General features: G+C 37.1%; 2 protein-coding genes across 3 annotated transcripts in view; one reads left to right on the top strand and one right to left on the bottom strand.

Moving 5' to 3' along the window:
• Positions 1 to 11,754, top strand: part of LOC113504582 (protein Tob1) — a 47,950-nt gene extending 36,196 nt beyond the window's left edge. For both annotated transcript variants that reach the window (XM_026886953.1, XM_026886952.1), the window contains exons 2-4: positions 8,003 to 8,302; positions 9,167 to 9,258; positions 9,862 to 11,754. In XM_026886953.1, coding sequence (XP_026742754.1) covers positions 8,014 to 8,302; positions 9,167 to 9,258; positions 9,862 to 10,239 — 759 coding nt within the window. In that variant the 5' untranslated portion in view covers positions 8,003 to 8,013 and the 3' untranslated portion in view covers positions 10,240 to 11,754. The remainder of the gene's footprint in view (positions 1 to 8,002; positions 8,303 to 9,166; positions 9,259 to 9,861) is intronic.
• Positions 11,755 to 12,224: 470 nt separating this feature from the next.
• LOC113504581 (zinc finger protein Xfin-like) lies at positions 12,225 to 23,476 on the bottom strand. The gene is made up of 5 exons (XM_026886950.1): positions 23,072 to 23,476; positions 22,285 to 22,425; positions 22,113 to 22,193; positions 21,195 to 21,272; positions 12,225 to 18,730 (listed from the first exon to the last, which is right to left on the bottom strand). The coding sequence occupies exons 1-5, from the start codon at positions 23,210 to 23,212 to the stop codon at positions 14,387 to 14,389; spliced, it is 4,785 nt and encodes a 1,594-aa protein (XP_026742751.1). The 5' UTR covers positions 23,213 to 23,476; the 3' UTR covers positions 12,225 to 14,386.
• Positions 23,477 to 23,836: the final 360 nt, after the last annotated feature.

The following is a 23,836-nucleotide window of genomic DNA, read 5'->3' as shown; positions in this document are numbered from 1 at the left end:
GCTGAAACTATCTAATGCCATGACATAGAGATAGCGTGACAACTCACTATCAACTGAACACATTAGGTTTGAACGCTATTTATGTTAACGTTTCATATCCTGATTCCAACTGGTTTATATAACGTTTTAATTTACTACTAAAGTTATATTTGTTTTCGGATTGATTTGAATGTTACCTCGAAAGTTTGTATTTGTAATAGCTTTTCTTTAGTTATGTATTTTCTTCAAAAATGAACTTCGGGAGGTGTGAAATTTTCCAAAAGTCGTTATCCTTATTTGAGACTAGCTGTTGCCCGCGACTTCGTCCCCGTGGGTAGAATATATAAGTTATGATTTATACCTGCCCTGTTTTTTTCACATTTTCCATTGTATCTTCGCTCCTATTAGTCGCAGCGTGATGGTTTATAGCCTAAAGCCTTCCTCGATGAATGGTCTATTCAACACAAAAATAATTTTTCAATTTGGGCTCGTAGTTCCTGAGATTAGCGCGTTCAAACAAACAAAGAAACTCTTCAGCTTTATATATTAGTATAGAAGTATAGATGTAACAACTGAATGTTTACGAAAATGCTTTGAAAAGGCCGACTATCTGAGATAACTAGGCAGAACAGGAAAGTAACACGGGCATTAACAACGTAAACGATAGCTTATTGTTATTTTTGTATAAATCATATTATAATCTTCAAAAAAGAACACCCTAGGTACGAGTTATATTTACAACAATTCTGAATGAAAAAGTTCATTCCATAAAGATTAAACCAACCAGAATAAAAAACATAGACCTAGAAACGTCAAAAAAGGTTGATGCATTTGGACTATTGCCATAAACCCCTATACAAGTCGGTCAGAACGCTAAGAATGTTAATTTAAAGCAAGAAACTTGCAGTTAAATACTTCCTTCACACTTGACCTAGTTGCTAATACAACATAATTTGATTTTAACCCCTATATTTGAACGTGACAGGATTATTATAGACGTACCGTTTTATTGCACGAACGTTCTTAAGTGTTTGTGAGTTAAGGGTTAATAAATGTAGGCACGCTTTCTTGCTTGGTGTTTTTTGATAGCTGGTTATGAAGTAAGGTTTTTGTAGGGCAAGTTTTTCCTTGTGTTGTGTTTATTTTATTTGTAGTATGTTTGAATGGCTTTTGAAGAAGGAGTTAGTTTTCATTCCAGAATATTTCATTTGGCGTACCTTTAGAGTAAAAACGCAACAATATTCCAATTTCACCGTCTGACAGTCGGTCCATTCGATTAAAAAAAAAGACGTACAGTCAAAAATATAATGGGAGACCAATTTTTTCTTATTCTGTATCTACTTATTTGTACGGAACCTTCAGTGTCGCGAATCAGACTGGCTATTGACTGTTTCTTCTTTCATTACGTAGATTAGGTGCTGTCTGAAAAGTTTCTGAAAGAGTCAAAACAGGATATAGTTCCAATTTCAGAATCTTTTATGAATTCTTTGATAACATGCTTGATGTCATACTGTTATTAAAATATAGGCATTCAATTATTGGTCTCTGTGCAAAAAAAAATAGACGATTCTTCACTCATTTTTAAAACTCAATATCGTTACTCCAATCACGGAAATAACAACAATCTAAGTACATAATGTTTTATGTTCTCTTATCAGTTAAACCCTTATCTTGATTCTATCCAATCGATATTATAAAGAAACAGTCAGTTCAATATTAACAATGAGTGCTATAAGATCTCAGTCTGAAACAAGTTAATCTTGAGAGTATGAATCATTCAGTACTGGTTATCATCCAGTTAACTGAAAAAAGGAATGGAAAACTGAAGGTTAGTTAAAAAGTGAAAAATAATAACGGTTATCGATACTGAGCTGAGTTTTTGTTTACTAAACGTATGTAGGTAAGTGGGTGAACAGTTTAACTGTTGCAACGAGGAAATATCAAGCAATTAGTTCACTATGATTGCCTGTGCTTTTACTGTGTAATATTTTCTCCCTCCATCTTTTTACCATCGAATCCTAAACTCCTTGAAAGTTATACTATCATTGTGTTATTCAATCACATTAAAACCCTTTCTCCTTTTCATTTTGATAGTTATCAATAATTACCGCAAACCACGAGAAGTCTACCGAATAATATGCTCAAGTGTAAAACAAAAAACTGCGCACTTTTGTCAATCTTTGACCAACGTTTTTACGTTAAAACCGAGGCTCTTTGCTATCCTTACAAAAAATATATTCCAATAACAGAGAGACCATGTATTTGTAGCTGTGTTTCCTTGCTTTTCTTTGGGAACATAATGTTTGATTTCCCCTTCGGGAAACAGGAACCATTGTTACAAATGTATCTGCGGGGTTATATTATTGATAGTCTTCCCTACACGATTCGGAGTCACTAGTATAGTAGAAAAAAATAACTTTCTGTATAAAATCAATCATAATATTGCTGTAAACAAAAGACGATAAAGAAACTATATATAGAAAATTCAAAAATATAGGGCCTTCCTGGCCCTATATTCACGAATCCCTCACGAATTCCTCTTAGAATCATCATTAATTCCTTTTCTAAAATTATCTTTCGCCAGTAGACAAATTACATCTTTACAAGCTTAAACGCTTACCGAGTCGCTTAAATGCCATTAATTTGATTTTAATCATATTTACTTGTCACTCCAATACATTTAAGAGATAAAACCAGCGGCAATCCATGTAAACTGTAAGTTGTTTGTAGGCCCAGATTTTGTAAAGATTTTGTAGTCAGAAATTGAGACAGATAGTTTAGCTCAGTTTTGCTTAGCATATCACTTTAAACCACCTATATATTCAGCCTTAGGATAAATGTTGTTAGGGCTATAATCGCTAATCAGCACCTGTGTAATTAATCTTAGGTAAATTAATTATTCGACCTCCAAACTAACGGCTCACATGTTTAAGCAAACTGCCGTGGCTCAGAAAGCCGCGATATTTTTGTTTTAAAATATAAGCGATAGCGGATTTCAAAAGATAATGAATCTTAAAGCTTTGTAGATAATGTTCTCTCTTGCAACGTATTATAACTAGATATTTATTATTTGTATTTGTTACCACGCGTATAATTTTACGGTGTTTTAAAGATTTGTTCTGTTTACTCTATTATGATTTCTTAAGAGTTTACTGAAATCATTTTATAATGACTCAAGTGATATCCCAGTTTAGGCATAGACGTTTTAATAGACATAGTTATATTTTGTTCATTATTTCTTACATTACGGTTTTAGATAAAGATACTTTGAATAAGCCTCTCTCGAGCTAACCCCTACACATAATATATATGTAGGTAGGTATGTATAGAAGCTAATATAGTAAAGTAATGTTCAGTGTAATGAGTTAATAGTCACTGCACCTACTCTTGATAAAAGATATGCTTATATTCAAACGAATAAGAACGTGGAGAATAGACGTGTTATCAATGTTGCCATCGTATTATCATTTCCTGATTTATTGTTTATTTTCACGGTGAAAAATATCGATTATTAATGGTGTAATTGAATTGTATAACGTCATTAGTTTAATTAAATAATTGTGTTAACATTAATTTGTTTTTTTGACGTAATTTTTTTATCAATATTCTGACTCTAAATTGCGTTGGTACACTTATTTATAAATACCTACGTTTTACTAATTTATATTAAGTGTTAAAGAAGATAACAGTTTTTTGCCCGAAAAAAAACTTTTTTTTTTTGAGAAAATTAAATCATTATATTGCATTCGCTTTTCTCTTGGGCCACATCCGTCGGCCGCCATTTCTCATCATGACCTTCCTCGTGACAAGGGTGGCTTTGTTTGAGATATAATGGTGGGAACCATTTAACTGGAAAATGTGCCTGGAAGCCTCATTCCTAACTGCGGACAACTAACCTACATATTTGCTCTGAATTACTTTACACTTCCGCGTCTACACACTGTTAAATTCATTGTATATGTCATCTGTAATACATTTCGCTATTTGAAACTTGCGAAGATTGGAGATAAAGAAAAAACAAAAACACGTTCGTATCATAAAATGAAAAGAGAGAGAACAATCGATTTACAAGATAATATTGATTGGCACTCAAAACAGAAATTGGTCTCGATAAATTTACATGTCGTAGACATTTTACGATCTTTTTATACCCTTTAAAAGTCACTTGAAAACGTTATACATATACTTAAATGTAGGTTCGGTACTACAGCCTTAAATTTGAACAAATACAGACTAAATTAACTTCACTAAGAAGTTAATCTCAAATCGTTTTTTCCTCACAAGATGGCTGAACAAATGTCATTCGATTTGAGATCCTAAACTTATCTTGGTACTTGAAGTTTGCAGAGAGCCCTTCAAAGGGTTTTGGGTCGCTTTCATTTATTTTCTTGGAGTCCATCAGTTTGCGCCTTATCTAAAGTTCTGTAGCAGATTAGGTAGAGGCAGCCACTCGATATATCCCGATCTTTCCTCTCATATTGAGGATAATTGAGCTGAACCCGGAAAATACAATAAGGATAGTCAAACGATCCCATGTGTACTGTCTGAAGGCGGTATACGTAGAATATAGATTGAATTATGTTATCAATGTTTTTGGGGTATCTTGTTTGTTGCTAAGAGAATCGTAGAACGTAAATAAGATGAGATATGGAAGGACGAATATTGAGTACAGCGCAATAAAATTAACTGGTATAGATGTTACACACTCGACAATTTTATCGAAAATGAACTCGCTTATAATTTATTGAATGAAAACCTTAAGAATTCTTAACGAAAACCACTTGTTCAAAGTACAAAAAACAACTTTACTGATGGTAAAGTACTCAAATATATTATCAAAATTCCTTCAAACAACGAACCGCAAGTTAAATCTCATAACAAACCGCCTAAAGAAACTTTGAAGACAAATATTTGTGTTTTCCTCAAAGAGTATCAACGATTGATCTCCCAGCGAATATTTTTTCAACGGCGACCATGTTTTCCCAATCTCCTCGATATTTTATTTTTATTATATCCCCGATGTATGTAGATATCTCTATTGAACCAAACGTTTCGGCGTTTTCGTTTATGTACACAAAGATAGTATAAAAATGTTGATTTTGAATTTGATGAATGAATAAATCTACGCTTTTTCCGTGCTTAGCATATTAAAAGATCTATTTTTATACTCGATTTAAAAAGTTAATGATATCAAGTCAAAGGTATATCGCGACTAAAACACTGCCCGCAGGAATTGTGTAAGTTTCGGTTTTTTCATCATGCCAATATCATTTTTGACAGCTATATCTCTAGCGATCAATTGTCAACTTAGGTATATATGTCCAACGGTCCCCTTCTTCTGACTTTCTTTGGACATAGTATCTCGATTCGACTGTATGGTTATGAAAAAGTGTTTATCGCACAAACCATAAGGTACCTACTTTTATACAATTAATAAATGGATACCAAACAATTGAACAGACATTCATGGATTAGCACCATAATAACCACCCTATAATCATTATATTGTGCTATAATCTAAGTACATCTCATAAAACAAATGCATTACCATTCATAGCGTATCTCTTAGAACTACTATCACGTACAAATGAAATATCTAGCGACATCCAACTGAAAAGGAATGTACTAGAAGCGTCTAGAAGTTTCCAGCTGTCGGCTAAACTACGAAATAGTACCCATTCACAAGATAAACATGGTACCTAATAAACAAGTGAAGATAATGGTTCTAAAATTTTAGAATACAACTTGTTTGCTAAGTTATATATGATGCTATTTCTATTTCACTTGGATGTTAGTTTAAATGAAGGAGTTGTAAACCTTTTTTTAGTTAAGTAAAAAGAATTAGCCAAACTATAAATTATGTTTTCGATTTAGCTCAAAATCTGTGAATGAATCAATTTTTTGGGTTGCGGTGTCAAAAGTCAAAAACGGAACCCTATTTCTAAGACTCCAATGATTTCATCAGGCTGTAATTCAAAAACCGTGATAGTATTACATTAAATTTTCTCAAATTTCCCGGTATCTTTGGTCGTTATAATGTCAATGATTGGTACGATCATAACTTTGATGGGTCACCATTTTATACGGAATATTTGTAAGAAATGCCGAGAGTCGCGTGTTGACCGGTTTATTATATGTCATGATCGATTTCGTTTCGATCAATATTAGTTCAGCAGTTTAATAGGTTACATGTCATCATAGGCCTCGTGCCATAAAATCGTTTCGATTAAAGATGGCTGACGTGATCTTGTCAAACTTTATCTATAAATCTTAAATTGATGGCTCAAGGTTAACTGTTGGATAGAGTTGATTATATTCTACTGTCATGTCAGTTAAACGTTATAGATAGGAATAAAAACATTTTATTCGAGAATAGACATAGGTTATTGGTCTGAGAGACGTAGGTACCTCCCATTACTAATTGTGTGATCTAAACTTATAACGATAACCGTCAGTCAAATAGTAAAGGATGATTCTAATTTTATTATTTTAATTGATACGGGGTATTTCTCTACAAATAAAGCAATTTTCTTCATCTCGAACCATTAACAAGAATTGGTCTTCTAGAGTAATTTTCGGCAAATTAGTGCTAAAATATTTCCGCCGATCGTAAAACGAGTTTTCTGGCAAAATTTCACCTGATACCAAAAATAAACATTTCATGCGACAGTTGTTTATTTCTAGATGATTACGATGGCTAAACAGAGGTATAGGAAATAACCGAGAAAGTCACGCACGAGTCCAACACGTGACTCTCGCTATGTAATACAGAAAGAATATTGTAAACGTTTTATTTTACAAGCCGCACTATGCTTAACACAGGTTCGAACTCGTTATGAACGTCAACAAATATCGATAAGTTTTATTGTTTTGATTGAATGTTGTAAAACTTTATTTACGTACCTATATTGTGAAAATCTGTAGGTGTACCTATAGTTTTTAAGCTTAACTATTTTTCGGTTAGATCGATGCGAAATCAGTCATTTTAAAACACGGCAATAATTACAAGTACCTACAGAAAGAAGAACCTACACTCATGTTTCATAATGTACGTGGTAAATTACAGCTTGTAACTGCGTAGGTCTGTATTCACCGCACGACTCGGGCCGCGACACATCGGAAGGCCAAAGTTAATTCAGTGCGGAAGCGTTAGCCAACATCCAGACCGGGGGATCGACGACCGGATATCACAACAAACCGTAACAATTCTAATTTCAAACAAATATCTAATATATAAAATTCCCGTGTCACGATGTTAGTTACCGTACTCCTCCGAAACGGCTTAACTGATTTTTACCAAATTTTATTGCGTATTCAGTAGATCTGAGAATCGACTAACATCTATTTTTCATACCCCTAAGTGATGAGGGTTACTCACACAAAAAAATATTAATTTTCTGGACGAAATTGATTGTATTTTTTTAATTTGGAATTAAAAATACATACAACTAGAAAAACAAATTATTAGGCAAAACAATTTTTGCTGGGTCAGCTAGTTTATTTATAAAACAAACCAACGTCCTTTGAACTCTTGTAAATATACGATCTAATCTGACAAAATGTCACCCATAAACTATTTTTAACTACTGTAGACAATCGATTTATACGCGGAATCGTCTTTAAACTAATTGACATTTAAATATTAGAGTTGCAAATCACCGAGGACGACTATTCTGAGTAACGAATCGATTCAATTCCTATTTGTTTCGATTACGTCGCATAACAAAATCGATTTGTGGTTATATTTGCAATAAAGTTACCGTGCACGGAAATGTATTTTTCTGAACAGATTTTTATTTATGTAGCTACGGTCCTTTTTTGTCATTGTCAGGGGCAAATGAAGGCTGTGGCAAATTCGTTCATGCTGTTTACCCAGTTATGTTAGAATTTTAAATTTAGTTTTTGTAATTCATATCATAAACCAATAACTCAAACAAGAGCTATAAAAGTAGCCATAATTTTATTAAAAATAATTGTATTTCATATTTCTGTAAAACTTATAATATTGTTTCCTTGTCCACAGTGACACCAAAAATGCATATTGAAGTGCAAGTCGCCCTAAACTTCGTCATATCCTACCTATACAACAAGCTTCCAAGACGGCGCGTCAACATCTTCGGTGAGGAGCTGGAGAAGGCGCTGAAAGACAAGTTCCGGGGACACTGGTACCCCGACCGGCCGTGCAGAGGTTCTGCCTTCCGGTGTCTCAAGACTGGGGGCCCGTTAGACCCCGTATTGGAGAGGGCAGCGAGAGAATCAGGAGTTCCCGTCAGGGATGTGCTCGAACACCTACCGCGGGATCTCGCCGTCTGGGTCGATCCAGGTAAACGTTAAAAACACTCTATTTCCATACCCCGCATTTACATAGTAAATAGGTATGCGTTATGTAAAAGGCAGTGCCAGGGAATCTAGGTCAGTCGAAAGAAACTTTATTTCCTGGAAACATATTGTTCGAAGTTACTACCACGCTGGCACAATGTTTCTGTTTTGTTGTGGGAAAATTTTGATATACGTCACTATCTACGAAGTTCTGACGCTATCCAAGCCGTCGCCTCACTTGGCCGCATCGTTTGCCAAATCTGTGACGTCACACACAATCTATGTAGAGCAAGTATTGCCATAGTTAACTTTGCCTGTTGCCAAGATAAAATTACCTTCATTTCCCATTATAGTTTTAATCATGTCTCCGTGGTAATGGCGAATCTATTTTTGACAAACAAATGAGACAGTAGTTGGTATGAAATAATTGTAATGACAATTAGCATCAATCTGGTCGGAATTTTAATTGGCTTTGAAAGTTAATGATAATGTAGGTACGTGAAGTATGGATTTAGAAAACAAGCAAGGCGATTAGATAAGGGGTAGATGAATAATGGTAGGTACATCAGATGCCTCATACCTAGCGTTGCATAATACAATACGTACGAGGCCGGCAAACAAATGTTCCTAGGACAATAATAAATTATGATTGTTGTTCGCCCGCGTTTGCAACTGGACCGCAATCTTCCTACTGAACTAGATAAATGCTGTTAAGTCTTCTTACTGCCAAGTCTCGAAGTAAAAACAAATGAAAAACAACTTTAAATGAATTATCTTGTCGATCACGCAACAGAATTACGTTAATCTATTGATTGAAGATGTGTTAAATGGAAAAGGTAATAATAAGGTTTTTTATCTGATTTTTTAGGCGAAGTATCATACCGCATCGGAGAGAAGGGCGCGGTGAAGGTGCTCTTCAGTAGCGACGAGAGAGCCGCCGATGAGAGGACCGATAGAGAGGTGAGGACTTCAACCTTGCAGCTAGCTCTTTAGTCTAAAGACATATTAGGGAGTAGGTACTAAAAGCCCTTCCAACGTCCTTACGAGAAAAAATCGAGAGTAGGTATAGAGTTCTGCATTAGGAAGCTTTCATCGCTACACGCTACATGCCTCATAAATAATTGGCTAACATGTGCATTTGAGAATGGACGTAAATAAAATTTATTCCTTCGGCAGATAATGGTCCAATTAATTATTATCATACTGACGATGTTTTGGCAATAAACGCCGGTTTATGGCGCAACCCAGTTGTTATCATCGATTAATAACTCATGTGTCACATCTATCGAGACGCCAATGAATGTCAGCGATTAGATCGCATAGGGAGGATGTGGGGTGGAGGCCTTTTACATTGGTTCTAAAGCATGTTAAACTGGTTTTACTGGAATTATATTATGATAGAATTGGAACATTTCAAACTGTATTCCATCCATTACTGCCAAAAATATAGAGCTCTAGCTGTATTGACTTCTCTTCCGATAAATATTTAATGTGGAGCGAGGTTTTAGATTTCCTTGGGTTCATTCGCAAGACATGTAATATTAATGTGTGATCACGTTTCAGGTGACTCGTGCGTTCAACCCTGAGGCGCAGTGTTTCCGGCCTGTGGAGCCGGCCGCGGCGCCTTCGCCCCCCGCGCCCGCCGCTTTCTCCCCGGCCCCGCCCTTCCGCGCGCAACCCCTCACCTTCACGACGGCGACGTTCGCGCAGACCAAGTTTGGCAGCACCAAGCTCAAGACAAGCAGCAAACGTGCGAACCGCATGTCGCCCACCGAGTTCAGCAACTACATCAAGCAGCGCGCGATGCAGCAGCAGCTGGCGGCGCGCGCGCTGTCGCCGGCCTCGGACCCCGCGGCGTACTTCGTGTCGCGGCGCGAGGCGGCCCCGGGCGCGGCGCCCCCGTACCCGCCGGCGCCGGCGCACCTGCTGCTCGCCAACTGAGCCGCGCATGCGCGCTAGCCGCCCCGCGCGACCCGCTCATAGAGTCTTTACTTTTTTACGAGAGAGACGCGCGCCGCGATTTATTTTTTTATTTTCCGCGGGGGCGTCCCGCGCCGCCCGCCGCTTGTGATATCCGTACGATTTTCCATAACTTTTTGTATTCTCGTTCGTTACGTCGATGTGTAAATTTATCGATAGGAGCAATAATCTGCCGCGCGACTCGCCGGCGATTTATTTTCGTAATATTTAATGCTGAGTCAAGTTTTTGATGTCTTCGTTCGATATCGATATATTCGTAGGGTGTAAGGGAGCGATAGGCCGAACGGCCGCGTGCGCTTACGACGACGTACCTTCTAGAGCGAGCCTGTATACATACGTCCTCCGATCTAAGAGAAATACTGATATTTAAATATGTATACATTATAATATATATTCGTACGCGATAATCGTCTAATTTTTCACGAGGAAACGAGGCCAATAGAGAAATTACGTATTTTTAATATTGAAATTGATAATTCATACTTACTATTATAGTGTACTGGTACCTATGTATTGTACTCGTATGTTGTAATAAATGTTTGCATATCCGGTGGGACGTGGTCGGACGGCGGCGGGCCGCCCGAAGGCGTCGGAGATCTCACATAGTGTAATCATCACTCGTACGATTGTACCCTTATAATAATAATTATTATAATACTATACATAATATATTATAGGTTTAGCTACGTTTCAATCTAACAGTATTTTTTTAAGAAGATATTAGTCCTTGTGTACATTTGCCGGTCGACCGCGTCGCGGCTTCCGGCCTTAGCGTGTATGGTATACTTATATTGTTATAAAAGACATGAATATGAATAAATGATAGAAAAAATATTTCTCAATTCATTAAGATAACGGGTGCATGCAAATTCATAAAAATAAATACTATGTGTTATTTATCTTTTTTATATTTCACTTGGCGCTCGGCTCAGTTTTTCAATGGAGGTCAGTAGTGGGTAGTGGGTAGTGCAGCGGGACTGCGCACGCGCAGCGCGGCCGCCGCCGGACGCCGGATCCATGCACAACTCTCACAATCTTGTACCTAAACTGATATGTACAACTATTTTTTACTATTTTTATATTTTGATTTAGAATTAAGCCTAGTTGTATGATTTCAACCTTAACATGTACGTTATTAACGCCCTATGATTAAATTATTACGTAATGTATGTAATAATATCGGTATGATTGTCGATTGAGAAACTGACCGAAAAGCTACAGTATTTTGTAGATAAAATCTATAATGTAAGTTTAATAATAATAAAACTTAGCGTAATGAGATTTTTTATTATAAAGATACTTTTTATTTTTCTTTCTTTTGTAAGATATATTCGATGGAAGTGTTAAAGATAATATAATATTTGCATAATATAGTAAATGCGGCTCTCCATGTCCGCTAATATAATTAGTCAATAATAATTTTTCATATTGTTGTACGACTTTTTAAGTTTATATTAAAATGTTTTGTGCAATCTATTATGAGTATTATTACCACCCTAAACATTTACTTATAGTTAATACATGAACCTACTAAGGTATGATCTTCTTATTTAACTAACAACTAACTACCAATAGCTACAGACCAAAACAACTCCGATTACCTATTAACTGTTGTTAAATCAAATTACATAATTCTAATTTCCGGTATGTCAGTGATGGCGCAGGTTCGATTCCCGCATAAAAAGTGGTGTAATTAAGAATGACGAAAATGTGGTGAGTATGTAATAATGTTTGCAAAGACCCACCATGTGCACAGTAAATTACCTAAGGACCTAAGAAATTATAATTTCATTTTTCAACCAGCCCACACTATTAGCGGCGTCGTTGAACATTATGGGCGATGGAAAATACCTTAAACTTTGTGTAACATCATCATCAGCTGTCATTTTTTAACCCTTGATAAGGTAAAATTAAAGGTAAAGGAAATTCGAATTAAAAAGACGATATAATAATCATTAAGTCACTTTATTATCAAACCACAAAGATGACAAAAGTGAACCTCATCTATGGACAATTTTTACATTAAGACGCCGTCAAGTACGAATATTAAAATATAGTTTTATTCTACGTACGTAAGTACCTAAAATAAAAGCCACATCATTAAAAACCAAGACTAATTAAAAGTATTTGATAGAACTCAATGACCTAAGGCAGATATAATGCTATCGACAAACAAAGGTCATTATACAAATAAAAATACAACATTTCATCTGTGAATGATATTTAGGTAGATTTTGGGTAAATTATAACCATAAAACAGGTTAATTTGATTAACCTTAGACTTATCTAACAGTAGACAAAATACCTTAAATAAAATACAAATATTTTGGATTTACTCTATAAATTAATTCGTCGAATTTAATTAAGGAACATCCTCGTGTCTTTACACCCTGTCTTAGGTATACGCCGTACATTAAATATAATGGTACCTTAACCCACAAAAATGCTTGTTTATTTGAATAAAACCGAAATATTACAATGTTAATAGCTCCATATATTCACGGCGTCTCAATCGGGAATCGACAATTGACTATTATATCTTTAAACATTAACTTTCGATATAAAATCGCACGCAATCCAAGACAAACACTTTTAAAATTGTTCATATCACTTAATTTGTACATTCTTACAGAAATGCGAAAACAAGGAAGCATGTTTTAACAACAATTTTCGTCTACACCGTTTCATCACCAACTAGGAAAAATATCTTCTCTTTTCAGGAAATAATATCTATTTACATTGATACTATAACATTCGGCGAAACATGAGTATTTAGAATTATACCGTTAAGGTCAAGAGTGTGGTTTTGGTAGTTTCATGATATATCGCACGTTAAAATGAAGAACGTAGAGCTTAATAAAATATCTATTACAATATCACTGTTTGAACTATGTATTCCATAGAATAAGCATTTAGTGTCCAATAAATCCTTGTAATTACTGCTTTTCATTTCGGAATCAGTAATAAGTAAAGGTGAATCTTAACTACACCAACAATCATAAAGCAGATTAACAATGTATGATTGAAAACTTTTTAATTTACAGGAACATTTTATATCTATTAATGATTTATATTACTATATGTTGCTATGGAGAGCTCAAAATATTTTTGGCACTGATTAACATCAGAAACAAAAGAATATTGTAAAAGTATAAATATTAATTAACGATATCCAAAATCTTAGGTATATCTTACAATATATTTTACAGGTTATTTATCAGATTTTTAGGCCTTTCCACAACTACTTATACAAAATTACATTTGTTACCATAGATGAGGAGATATGCCCTTAGTGGTTTACATATAATATATATTAAAATTACTAAAAATAATCAGTACATTTTAGTGAAACACAAATGACCTTACCATTTTTTTTTTACCAAATCATTAACTCATTAAATCCCAAGATTATAACTAAAATAACTAATTAATATTTACACTGTATGAAACTAAACGTAATTTCAAGAAAAACGCCTAAGACCGTAACATTATATTTAAATTTGTCGATTTAAAAAATAATCATACATTAAGAAACAAATTCTTACACACTTACTAAACACTGGTTGACTGATTTTGACTATGTTTCACAAATTTGGCCCGTGATTCCAATATTCAAAAATAGAATAGTTTGCTATTAATATTTACTTACTTAACTTCATAATTTATTTAGTAAATTATGATAGGTACTTACATATCTATAGACCTAAGAGTCCAAGTGAGTCCATATAAACCATTACATCAAATTGAATCTGTAACAGTCTTCATATCACTATGGACAGAATAGTATAATAAATAACACAATTCGTGAGCAAAGGCTTTGACGAGAAATAGTGAAAAAAATAAAAACTTGATTCTCAATTCAAATCATAAGTCAAGGAATGACATAATTAAAATGATAATAAATCAATATCATTTAAGAACAGCCGCGCTGCATCAATAGTGAGTCTGTATAGAACAAATGTATGTACAATGTGTTGTAGCTATCAATTATTCATTTGTTACCACAGCATAAGAAGTCTAGTAATATAATTACTAACACAGTAGAAACGCGCATCGCTTTCATACTATCAATTATAACTAGTGAAGTTTAATTAGCTTCAGGCGTTGATCAATGAGCCATCTCGATATGCCGTTGTAAACTCTTCTTGTTCATGTAAAATTTGTCGCACATGGCACAAGGGAAGAATACCTTTTCGTTGTCCGAGTGTCGCGCCCGAGTGTGCGACGAGAGGTCGAGCGCGCGGGCGAAGTACACCTTGCATATGTTGCAGAAGAACTTGGTGGGCGTCGCGTGCATGGTGCGGTGCGCGATGAGGTCCCTGGGCGTGGCCACGCCGTCGCCGCACTGTCCGCAGGTGAACTCGCCGGGCGGCGGCGCGGCCACGCTGCCGTCGTCGCTCTCCTCCGCGGACTCCTCGCCGTGATGCCGCACGCGGTGGGCTCTCAGCGCCTGCTCGTTGTCGTACTGAGCTCCGCACAAATCACAATTGTACATCTCATCATCACCTTGACCAGTCACGGAGGAACTACCGCCTTCGCCAGTCTCATAATGTTTCTTCATATGAATGAGTAACGTCGACTTTCTCGTAAAACTCTTTTCGCAGACCGGACAAAAAACTGAGTTTGGTTGATGTACCTCGTCCATGTGCCGCTGATATGCAGCCCGTTTGGTAAATTCTTTATCACAAATATTACAGTATCTATCTTCGAGGGTGCCAGTACTTTGTTCCAACTCTACTGAATCATCAGATCGCAGTTTTTTGTTGGGGTTGACGACTGTCACTTCAACTTCCGGCGGTAATCTCCGTTTCGCTACGGAAGCGGAAGGCGCTGGGCTGGCAGAAGGGGTATGGGTGACTTTAGCAAGTTGTACAGGGTCCACGACCTCGTGTTTGCTTATCTTGCTGGTTACTTTGTGCTGGGGCATCCAGAGTCCGGAATTATTTGCAGCCGCCTTTCCGTCAGGTGATCTTAGATGCCAACCTCGATGACTTTTTAATGCAGATATCGATGTGTAACTCTTGTGACAGATCTCGCAATCAAAAGTTTGTGGTTGCGAAGGCATCTGATTAATACATTGGTGATTCTGCAGTGCCAGTAACCCTACAAATTGTTTACCACAAGTATCGCAAGGGTATCGTGCTTGGTAATCGACACTGGGGTCTACCTCCTGATCGTTCTCGTATTCTGCTTCCATGTCTTGGGACATATCCTGAGATTTACTAGACCCCTGATTAGCATTATATCCAAGCAATTCCCTGGCATGAACTGCTTTCAAGTGTTCGTACAATTCCAGAGGTGAGTTAAGAGATTTGCCACATAATTTACACATTTGAACGGTGGACTTGTGAACAATCTTTCGGTGGCGATAGTATGATTTCTTATCTGTAAAAGTGATCCTGCATATTGTGCAACTGGATCTACTACTACTACTACCCTCACCACTCGCCGATTGCGTGGGCGTATCACTACCGGCGCTGGTGCCAGGGTTAACAATTCCATGTTTAGCACGTTTATGTTTCCACAAACTAGTCTTCAACGGGAATCGCTTAAAGCATAATTCGCAAGAATAAGGCATAGACTCTTGGGATGACTGCTGTATATTGTTTGGGAAATTAGTAAAGTTAAAACTATTAAATTGTGGCGTTGAGAGAATGGCACCGTTTTCATCAGGATTGAATTCTTCTTCTTCAGTTGACGCATGCATTGTATTTTCTTCGCTGTCGTGCCTATCAACTAAAATGTCAGCATGCAATACTTTCTTGTGCTTCCAAATATTCTTTTTGTGCATGAAACCTTTTCCGCAAATATCACAGGAATACGGAGCATTGGGAATATTATAGTTTGGTTTAAATGATACAAACCCTGGTTGTACCACAGGGTATTGTTTGATGGGTTTTCCGATAATTTGTGGAGCAAATCCACCCTTAATTTCACCCGGTTGGCCTGGTTTTCTGTTAGTTGTTGGTACTTTAGCGTGTATACGCATATGATTTGAATACGCTTGGCGACTTTTAAATGATCTGATGCAAATATCACAGAAGAATTCTGAATCAGCTGCTGCTACTGCACCTACGCCAGGGTGAGACTGCTGTACATGTTCAGACAATTTCTGAGGAGTACTGTATGAATTAGGGCACACACTGCATGGGTAGAACTTGACTCTTAAGTGAGTGTTCTTATGTTCTGCGAGTTCGGACGGACGCAAAAACTTCTTGTCGCATTGGTCACAGTGGTGAGCTACTTGGTTGTGTTCGGCCACTTGGTGATCAGTCCACGCGTCGACAGTTTCAAATATGGCATTACATTCCGTACATGAATAATGGTACTCCTCAGCTTCTTCTTTTACAATTGACATGTCCGGCTCGTTGCTTGCCATTCCTAATGTTCTGTCAGAATGCTCCATGTAAATATGCTTGTTAAGATCAGTAGCTTGTTCGAATTTAGATTCGCAATGTTGGCAATAGTGAGGCTTCTCCTCACTGTGTATAATCTTCAAATGTTTTACTAAATTCGGATAGCTGCTGTTTTTCTTACCACACAGCGGACAGTCGGTAGGCCGACCATCAACACATTTACTTTGGTTATCTGACTGATCAAAACTACCGGCGTGAATTGCTAAGGCGTGGTCATTGAAGTCTTGCATATTACCGAACTTCTCTGGACACAAATCACATGCAACATACACCGTACAATCACCTTTGCGAATGTGTTTCTTCAATAAGCTTTTATCTTTGAACCTAGCGCGGCAGTGAACACAACAAAGTGGCATTCTAGATTGTCCATCTTCATGCGTATCTAAAACGTGTTTCATAATAAACTGTTTCAATTGGAACTTAGCTGGGCAAAGCTTGCAAGCATATGATCGAGCATTGAAAATGTCTTTGGTTTGCACCTTGATCTCCTTAGGCTCATCTTCTATGACCAAATCATCTGTGATACCGTTTTCGTTGTATATTATCTTCCACAAATTTGTACATGAATTTGACCTCATATGGCTGAGCAGAGCACCAATATGACTGAATGTGACAACACAGTTGTAGCATGTGTGCTTCGGGACCTTGTGCCCATTTTTCTGTAAGTGTTGTATAACCGCTTTCCTACGCGGATGTTCCCTGTCACAACAAAGACAGCGTTTCGTATTAATTTGTTCAATGATGTCACGATATTTATGGATAAAATCTCTTTGGGTTTTCGTAACATATGTTTTGTCCGGGTCGAGTTCCTTGACCTGCTCTTCTTCATCAACGGTTTCGTTGGGATCGGCGGATGCGTCAAGATCGTCATCATCTTCATGCATCTCACTGTTGAACAAGTTAGCTTGCATGTCCTCATTTATTTCAACGACTGGTGCTAATGACATAGGAAGGTCATCGTCATCGTCTTCCTCTTGTTCGTCTTGGTCATTATTCATTTCCATCTCTTCATTTTCTCTATCTTCTTGACCCTCCTCATCGTCCTTCTCTGTATCAGGTTTAACAGTGCTGTCATCCCCATCCATGTTTTCCCGACTTTCTGCATTTTCATCGATAACATCTTTGTCATTGTCATTATCATTATCGCTCATAGCACCTTCCATATTATCGTCATCTTGTTCCGTATTTTCATCCCCATCAGCGTTTTCATCACCATCTTGTTCAATACCTTGCTGACGGGCAATTTCAATTTCGTTCTCAGAGTCCATATCAACAGTGTCATAGTTTTGATTTTGATTGTTATGCATATCACCATCTCCATCGACATCCTCGTCGCCTGGGTTTGGATCATATGCATCGGCATCTGGCTCCGAAAGAATAGCTTCAACTTGAAAAGATGCAATTTCAGGTTCAGAAATTAAAGTTTCCGGACTTTCAGGACCAGAATTTAAAATCTCAGGTTCCGATACTAGAACTTCAGGCTTAGACGTCAATAAAGTCTTTAGTATTTGGGGTTCTTTTTTCTTTATTTGTAAATCTTTAAGCGCTTTAATGCGAAGAGGATAAGGTAAGTTATTTTGATTTGCCTTCAACGATTTTATTTGAATGGGTCGTTGGGGCGTTACTACTTTCATTGGTATTTTCTTTGCTGACATATTTTTGTTCATAAATTGCATCTTATGATTAATAGGATTCGGCATCATCCTCGCTTTGGGGTTGAACGGGTTGGGTCTGAGTTTGGGTTGCAGGTGAGTGAGAGTTTTCTTGGGTGTTGTCTTGTTTGTATATCTATCGAAGCCGTGAGCGGTGAGTTCATGACGGCGGGCGTTGTGTGAGTACCTGTAGGAGCGGCCACAGACCAGGCAGTCTTTGGAAGCGAGCTGGTGGATGCCTTGCCGGGCGTGTAGGGTCTCGCCGGTGGGCCGCATCACTGTGATGGACACCTCGGGCATGTGGGGCATCTTGGGGAATGTTTGAGCCGGTTCATTCATCTCTTCCTCGTCCTCTTCATCTTCGTTATTCTCACTTTCCGCCCCCTGCAATTAACAATATAAGGAATAGAAAGAGTGCAATTACTACATTATATTACCAATAAAACCTTTGAACTAAACGTAAATTATTTTGTAAGTGTGTAATACGACACATCAAGGAAAACATAATTACGCAAACGAATACAATGTTACTAGTCAATATATTGTGTATTTAAGTCCATGATTTATAATGTGAAATATTTCAATCCAATAAGCAGTCAAGTGAACATAAAAACAATTCAGTAACTTATCTAGCAGAATCAACATCATATCCTAGCTGTATTTCGTTTTACTTGAATATCACATAAAAAAGCCAATGTAATAGTAAAAAATTTAGAATCATAAACTTCTATTAATATTTATTTACAATAAGAATATATGTTTGACTTGAATAAACTACAATTACCAATCGCACTTATTGATTAAGCAACTTAAATTGTTTTTAAAACAATAAAATAATCAATGACTAATATATATAAAACACTTCACCAAAGAAAAAACGCGTTAAGCATAATATAACGAAATAACTTTGACTTTCAGATAACATTTAAAAATATATCAATGAGCACACATAGTACAGATGTTGACAGAATGCTCTTTACACATGTACTGGCCGCACTTCATACAGAACTGTTTAGTTCTCCGATCGCGTTTCGTTGTCTTCACACAAATTTTGCATCTTCGCCTGTTTTTGTAATAATTTTGCATCTGTAAAAGAGCATACTTATTCTTCTTCTCTTCAAGATCATTTATAGGAGATATTGAAATTCTTTCATGGTCCTGTTCCATTAAGCTCAGAGCTAAGTCTTTAATGAATATTCGTCGGTTTGTCACATTCGAGTTCTGAGAGCACCACATGACTTGAGCGTTTATGGAAGCAATGTTTAACAGTGCGAAGAATAGGGACAGTGTCCAATCATTTGTGTGCTGCATTGTAGTGTAGTAATTCATAACAACATCAACCACTTGCACAGCTGACTGATTCTTCTTATACACAGACACAACTGTAGTATGGTTGATATGGCCTTTCCTGTAGTATTTTGGCTCGTTGGTTAACACATTGATGGATTTTCCTTCATTATTGACATATGATGTGAGTGATACTTCGTGATCGATAAAACCAGACATGTATGTTCGACATTTCCTATACTGAGATAAGAATAAAGGTGGGATTATATCACTATTCGGTTTCAAAGCTGCAATTGAAAATAGCTGATACTCATTTTTAAGACTTTCCATCAATGTAGAAGACGTGTACCAACTGTCCATAATAATCGTTCTACCAGTCCCAGCTAAATGCTGGACCATCTTTTTCGCTATCTCTTCGGCGCCAAAGTAGGGATCCGTAATGACGTCTAAATTGCTCATATAGAACGTGGATGAATCGACTAGCAATACCATTTTAATACCTCGCTTCAGCGGTTTCTTATCAATATCATATCGAAATGGGCAAGGTCCGTAAACAGGCACAATGATCTCATCAATAACCGCAATATTCTCGATCTCGTGAGACGTTCTGCAATTCATGGCGAAGATCTCGAACACTTTACGCATACGCTTCATTATGTCGAACTGAATAATGCTGTCGTCGTCCTCTTTATCGAAACTGATGTTTTGAAGTAAAAATTTAAATCGCTCATATTTCATTACATTTCTGACGCAAGGTACACCACAGTCGCTGTTCCAAAGGTCACTACATTTCTCATGTGTAGGTCGCATTATACCATGCAGATATAGAATACCGATAAGCGCCTTTATTTCGCTGACTCCAGTTAACTCGGAACCTCTCCCATTCGTCATAATATTTTCATTAGTCGAAGCGACAATCAATTCTAGTAGGTCATCAGTGAATAACAACTGCCACGCATTTTTAGGTCGAGCACAATGTTTAGTAAAATCGGCTTTGCGCTTCCTCATCTTAAAAGCTTCTTTTATTCGAGCATTATTCACAGATGTTGACAGTTTCGGACTTTTTGATATAACTTTATTATTCTTGCAAATGTAACCATTCTTGCAGTCAACAAAGTCATCATCAATGTCTGGTTGGAGTTCAGCCTCTGTATCAGAGTCATGATCAGATTGATGCAAAACGTCACATTCTTCCTTTGTCTGAAGAGAATCAATGACTTCATTGTCTTGAACCATGTCCAAAATTGCCTGAACCCGATGCCAATCCATTCGTGGATCCACACATTTCTGCGGATGAAATTAATTTAATTGAACTATTCTCGCACTGGTATTCTTCACATATTAAATTGGCCACAACATTCATATTGATCACAATTGAAATTAACTTGAAAACTAAAATACATAAATATTTGATAACCTATGAAAACTTAAAAAAATGTGACTATAATTAAATATAAAGAAGTTTAGTAAGCTGATGTGTCGTATTATATAGAAGTATCTGTGAGGCAAACAAGCGCTTGTTATATTCAGTGATAAACTATATTGGGCATGTAATCTCTACCTTATCACTCCTTGGCGTGAGCCCCAATGAAGCCAAGATTGGGGGACCTTCAGGTTGCACTTTGTTTGAACTGGCATTCTGAAATAAAAAATATACATTTGACATCTATATTCTCATATATCAATGTTTTTATGTAATTCCCCGGTATGAAAGGGAATCAATTAATATTATGAATTTGTTTGTTATTCCTAACAGACTCGTTAAAGTTTCTGATCCAAAAATACTCATAAGTGTGCAAGTATAATTTTTATAAACTTTGCTTGGTACTTTGCTTGGTACTTTGCATGTAACAAATAATGAATAAACTCGACTATCATATCTACTGTTATTTATGGATAATAACACTATACGTGTTTCAGCTCCTTAATGTTATTACTTTAAGGAGACCTATGTTTATTCAGAATATATAAAATTACTTTTCGGGATATTCCATGCACACATAAGAAAGTCGGGTTAGGTTGGTTAAGATTCTAAAGTCTTTGAATTGTAAAATACCTGTATTTTATTTTTTCAAATAATAATGATATCATAGTCATCAGGACATAACTGAGCAAGACAGTTTATTTCACAAATTCATAGAAGTAAACAGTGTAAGACAAGGAACATGAAGGTTTGAATAAATAAAAGTGAGTACAACATATAACTAATCCCATAAATTAGAATACAAGGAAAACACTAACAACAAAATTTCATTCTGGACTTATCATGAACACAGCATTCATAGCACACTCATTATCATTTCAGACAAGTTCCTTGTGTATAATTTACTTGACAACAGCTCTCATGTCCTTGACACAAAAATAAATGGCAATAGTGAGTCTTACAAGTAGATTCTGACCAGAAGTTCATACAAACTTACTGGCATTACTAATGATATCAGCATTTCTCATAAGTACAACTAAGCTGACTCATACATACCTCAATGTCAGGATATGAGCCATCAATAACCACTCCATCATCATAAGCCTCATCAGATAGTGGTTCACTCTTTATTTTTACCTGAAAATACATATTTGCACCATGTCAATAACAGTATCACAAAATGCTAACTGACAGTTCCAAGCTCAAATATCTAGAATGATTAACCCACCTCTTCTAGTTGGCTGCCATCTTTTAGAGACAGTAGTTTGTTTTGTGTCCTTTCACATACGTTTTTAAATACATGCCAGTTATTGACATTGTCCATGCATTTCCTGCAGACATTAGTAGGCAGGTCGTCATTTTCGTTTATCTGAAAAAAAACAATCATACGTAATCATCGCACGGTGAGCAAATAGGCGCTCTCCACGACGCGGTCATTTCATCAGAACGAACGAGGCGAAACCGCACCTCGTGTATAGATAGATACGCGAGGAGAAACTAAGTAGGTAGGCGTAGGTATAACCGAGCGCCGGCGAGCGGCTGCTCCTCGACCGAATAAGTAGAAGCGAGTCGAGTGGCAGCCAGCGAGCCCCTCGAGGGTTAGCGCTCGATATACGCACACTAGTATAGCGCACTCACGCCGACACCGACGCTCGACCCGTTCGAGGGACGAGCTGCAGGCTGGTCTCCCCAATAAATCAATACAACGGACGGCCAACGCGGCCCATACCTAGCGATACGCAGCCCCCTCCCGACATGACCCCCGGGAATAATGCCAACCCGACCCTCATGATACGCGCCATTCCTCACCGGCTGCACGGAATGCGACGCGACGCGGCCACGAGCCGAACGATAGCCGTAGAACATTACAAAATGGTGGACGATCTTACGACATCTCCACCTAAACGCGCTGCCTGTCATTGCTCGAACCGAGGCGGATGACGAGTTCTCACGTATGCCGAGGGTCTACTTTCACTCAAAACTTCATAGTATCACTTATTTTACACAAAACTTACCTGAACAGAAACACAATCCTTGATTTTCACTGCGAGGATGGGAGGTTCCGAGTCATCCGAACTGGTGGTAGGAAAAATGGGCAGTAATTCGCCTCGAGATGACAAGCACAGTCTACAAACACGATCATAGTTCACATTCATTGTAAATAAACGATATTTTGAAAGAATTAACACCTTCCACAATCTTATAAAAGAGACGCCATGTCACCACGACCACTTGAACACAAAGCACTGCATGTCGTTCTTGCTAGAGCACGAAAGCGGCTGATGATGAGGATGAGAAGTCGATAGGTTCGGTCGGGACGGCTGGTTCGAGTCGGCGACCACCTGTCGTTCTGCGCATGTGCGCGTAAAATTACGTCAGGGTAGCCAACATGACAAACACAAAATGTAGTGTGTTGCAGACGTCGCAAACCTTTTAGCTTTTGTTGAGTGAATAAGTGTTTTGTTCTCCATTAATTTTCAATAGAATTGTAATGTTTACTGCCGAAAAATTCGTTGTAGTTTTTATACTAAGGTTCAATGTAATAAAATTAATTGTAGATTTAAATAAATCATTTAGCACGAATTTATTTACTTCGCGAGGGTCATTAGTAGGCTTAGTAGCACATGTAATTAAACTTTCTACTTACGGCTTTTTTATTTACACAGCATACTGATTGCTTAAATAATTATACGAATAATTAAGTAAGGCCTTATGCAATAGATAAATAAAATATCCGTATTTTTTGGTTAGAATGGAAATGTAAATTATGAAAATGAAAA

Source organism: Trichoplusia ni, chromosome 22, assembly GCF_003590095.1.
Source record: "Trichoplusia ni isolate ovarian cell line Hi5 chromosome 22, tn1, whole genome shotgun sequence".
Classification (NCBI taxonomy): domain Eukaryota; kingdom Metazoa; phylum Arthropoda; class Insecta; order Lepidoptera; family Noctuidae; genus Trichoplusia; species Trichoplusia ni.
This window is presented reverse-complemented; position numbering and strand designations above follow the sequence as displayed.

Bases quoted from the DNA above. Each gene is read 5' to 3' on its own strand.
- LOC113504581 (XM_026886950.1), bottom strand. From the start codon at position 23,212: ATGAATGTGAACTATGATCGTGTTTGTAGACTGTGCTTGTCATCTCGA. The intron at 22,194-22,284 runs GTGGGTTAATCA...ATGTATTTTCAG, and splicing joins ATGGCAGCCAACTAGAAGAG to GTAAAAATAAAGAGTGAACC. The intron at 18,731-21,194 runs GTAGAGATTACA...TGTTAATTGCAG, and splicing joins TCACGCCAAGGAGTGATAAG to GGGGCGGAAAGTGAGAATAA.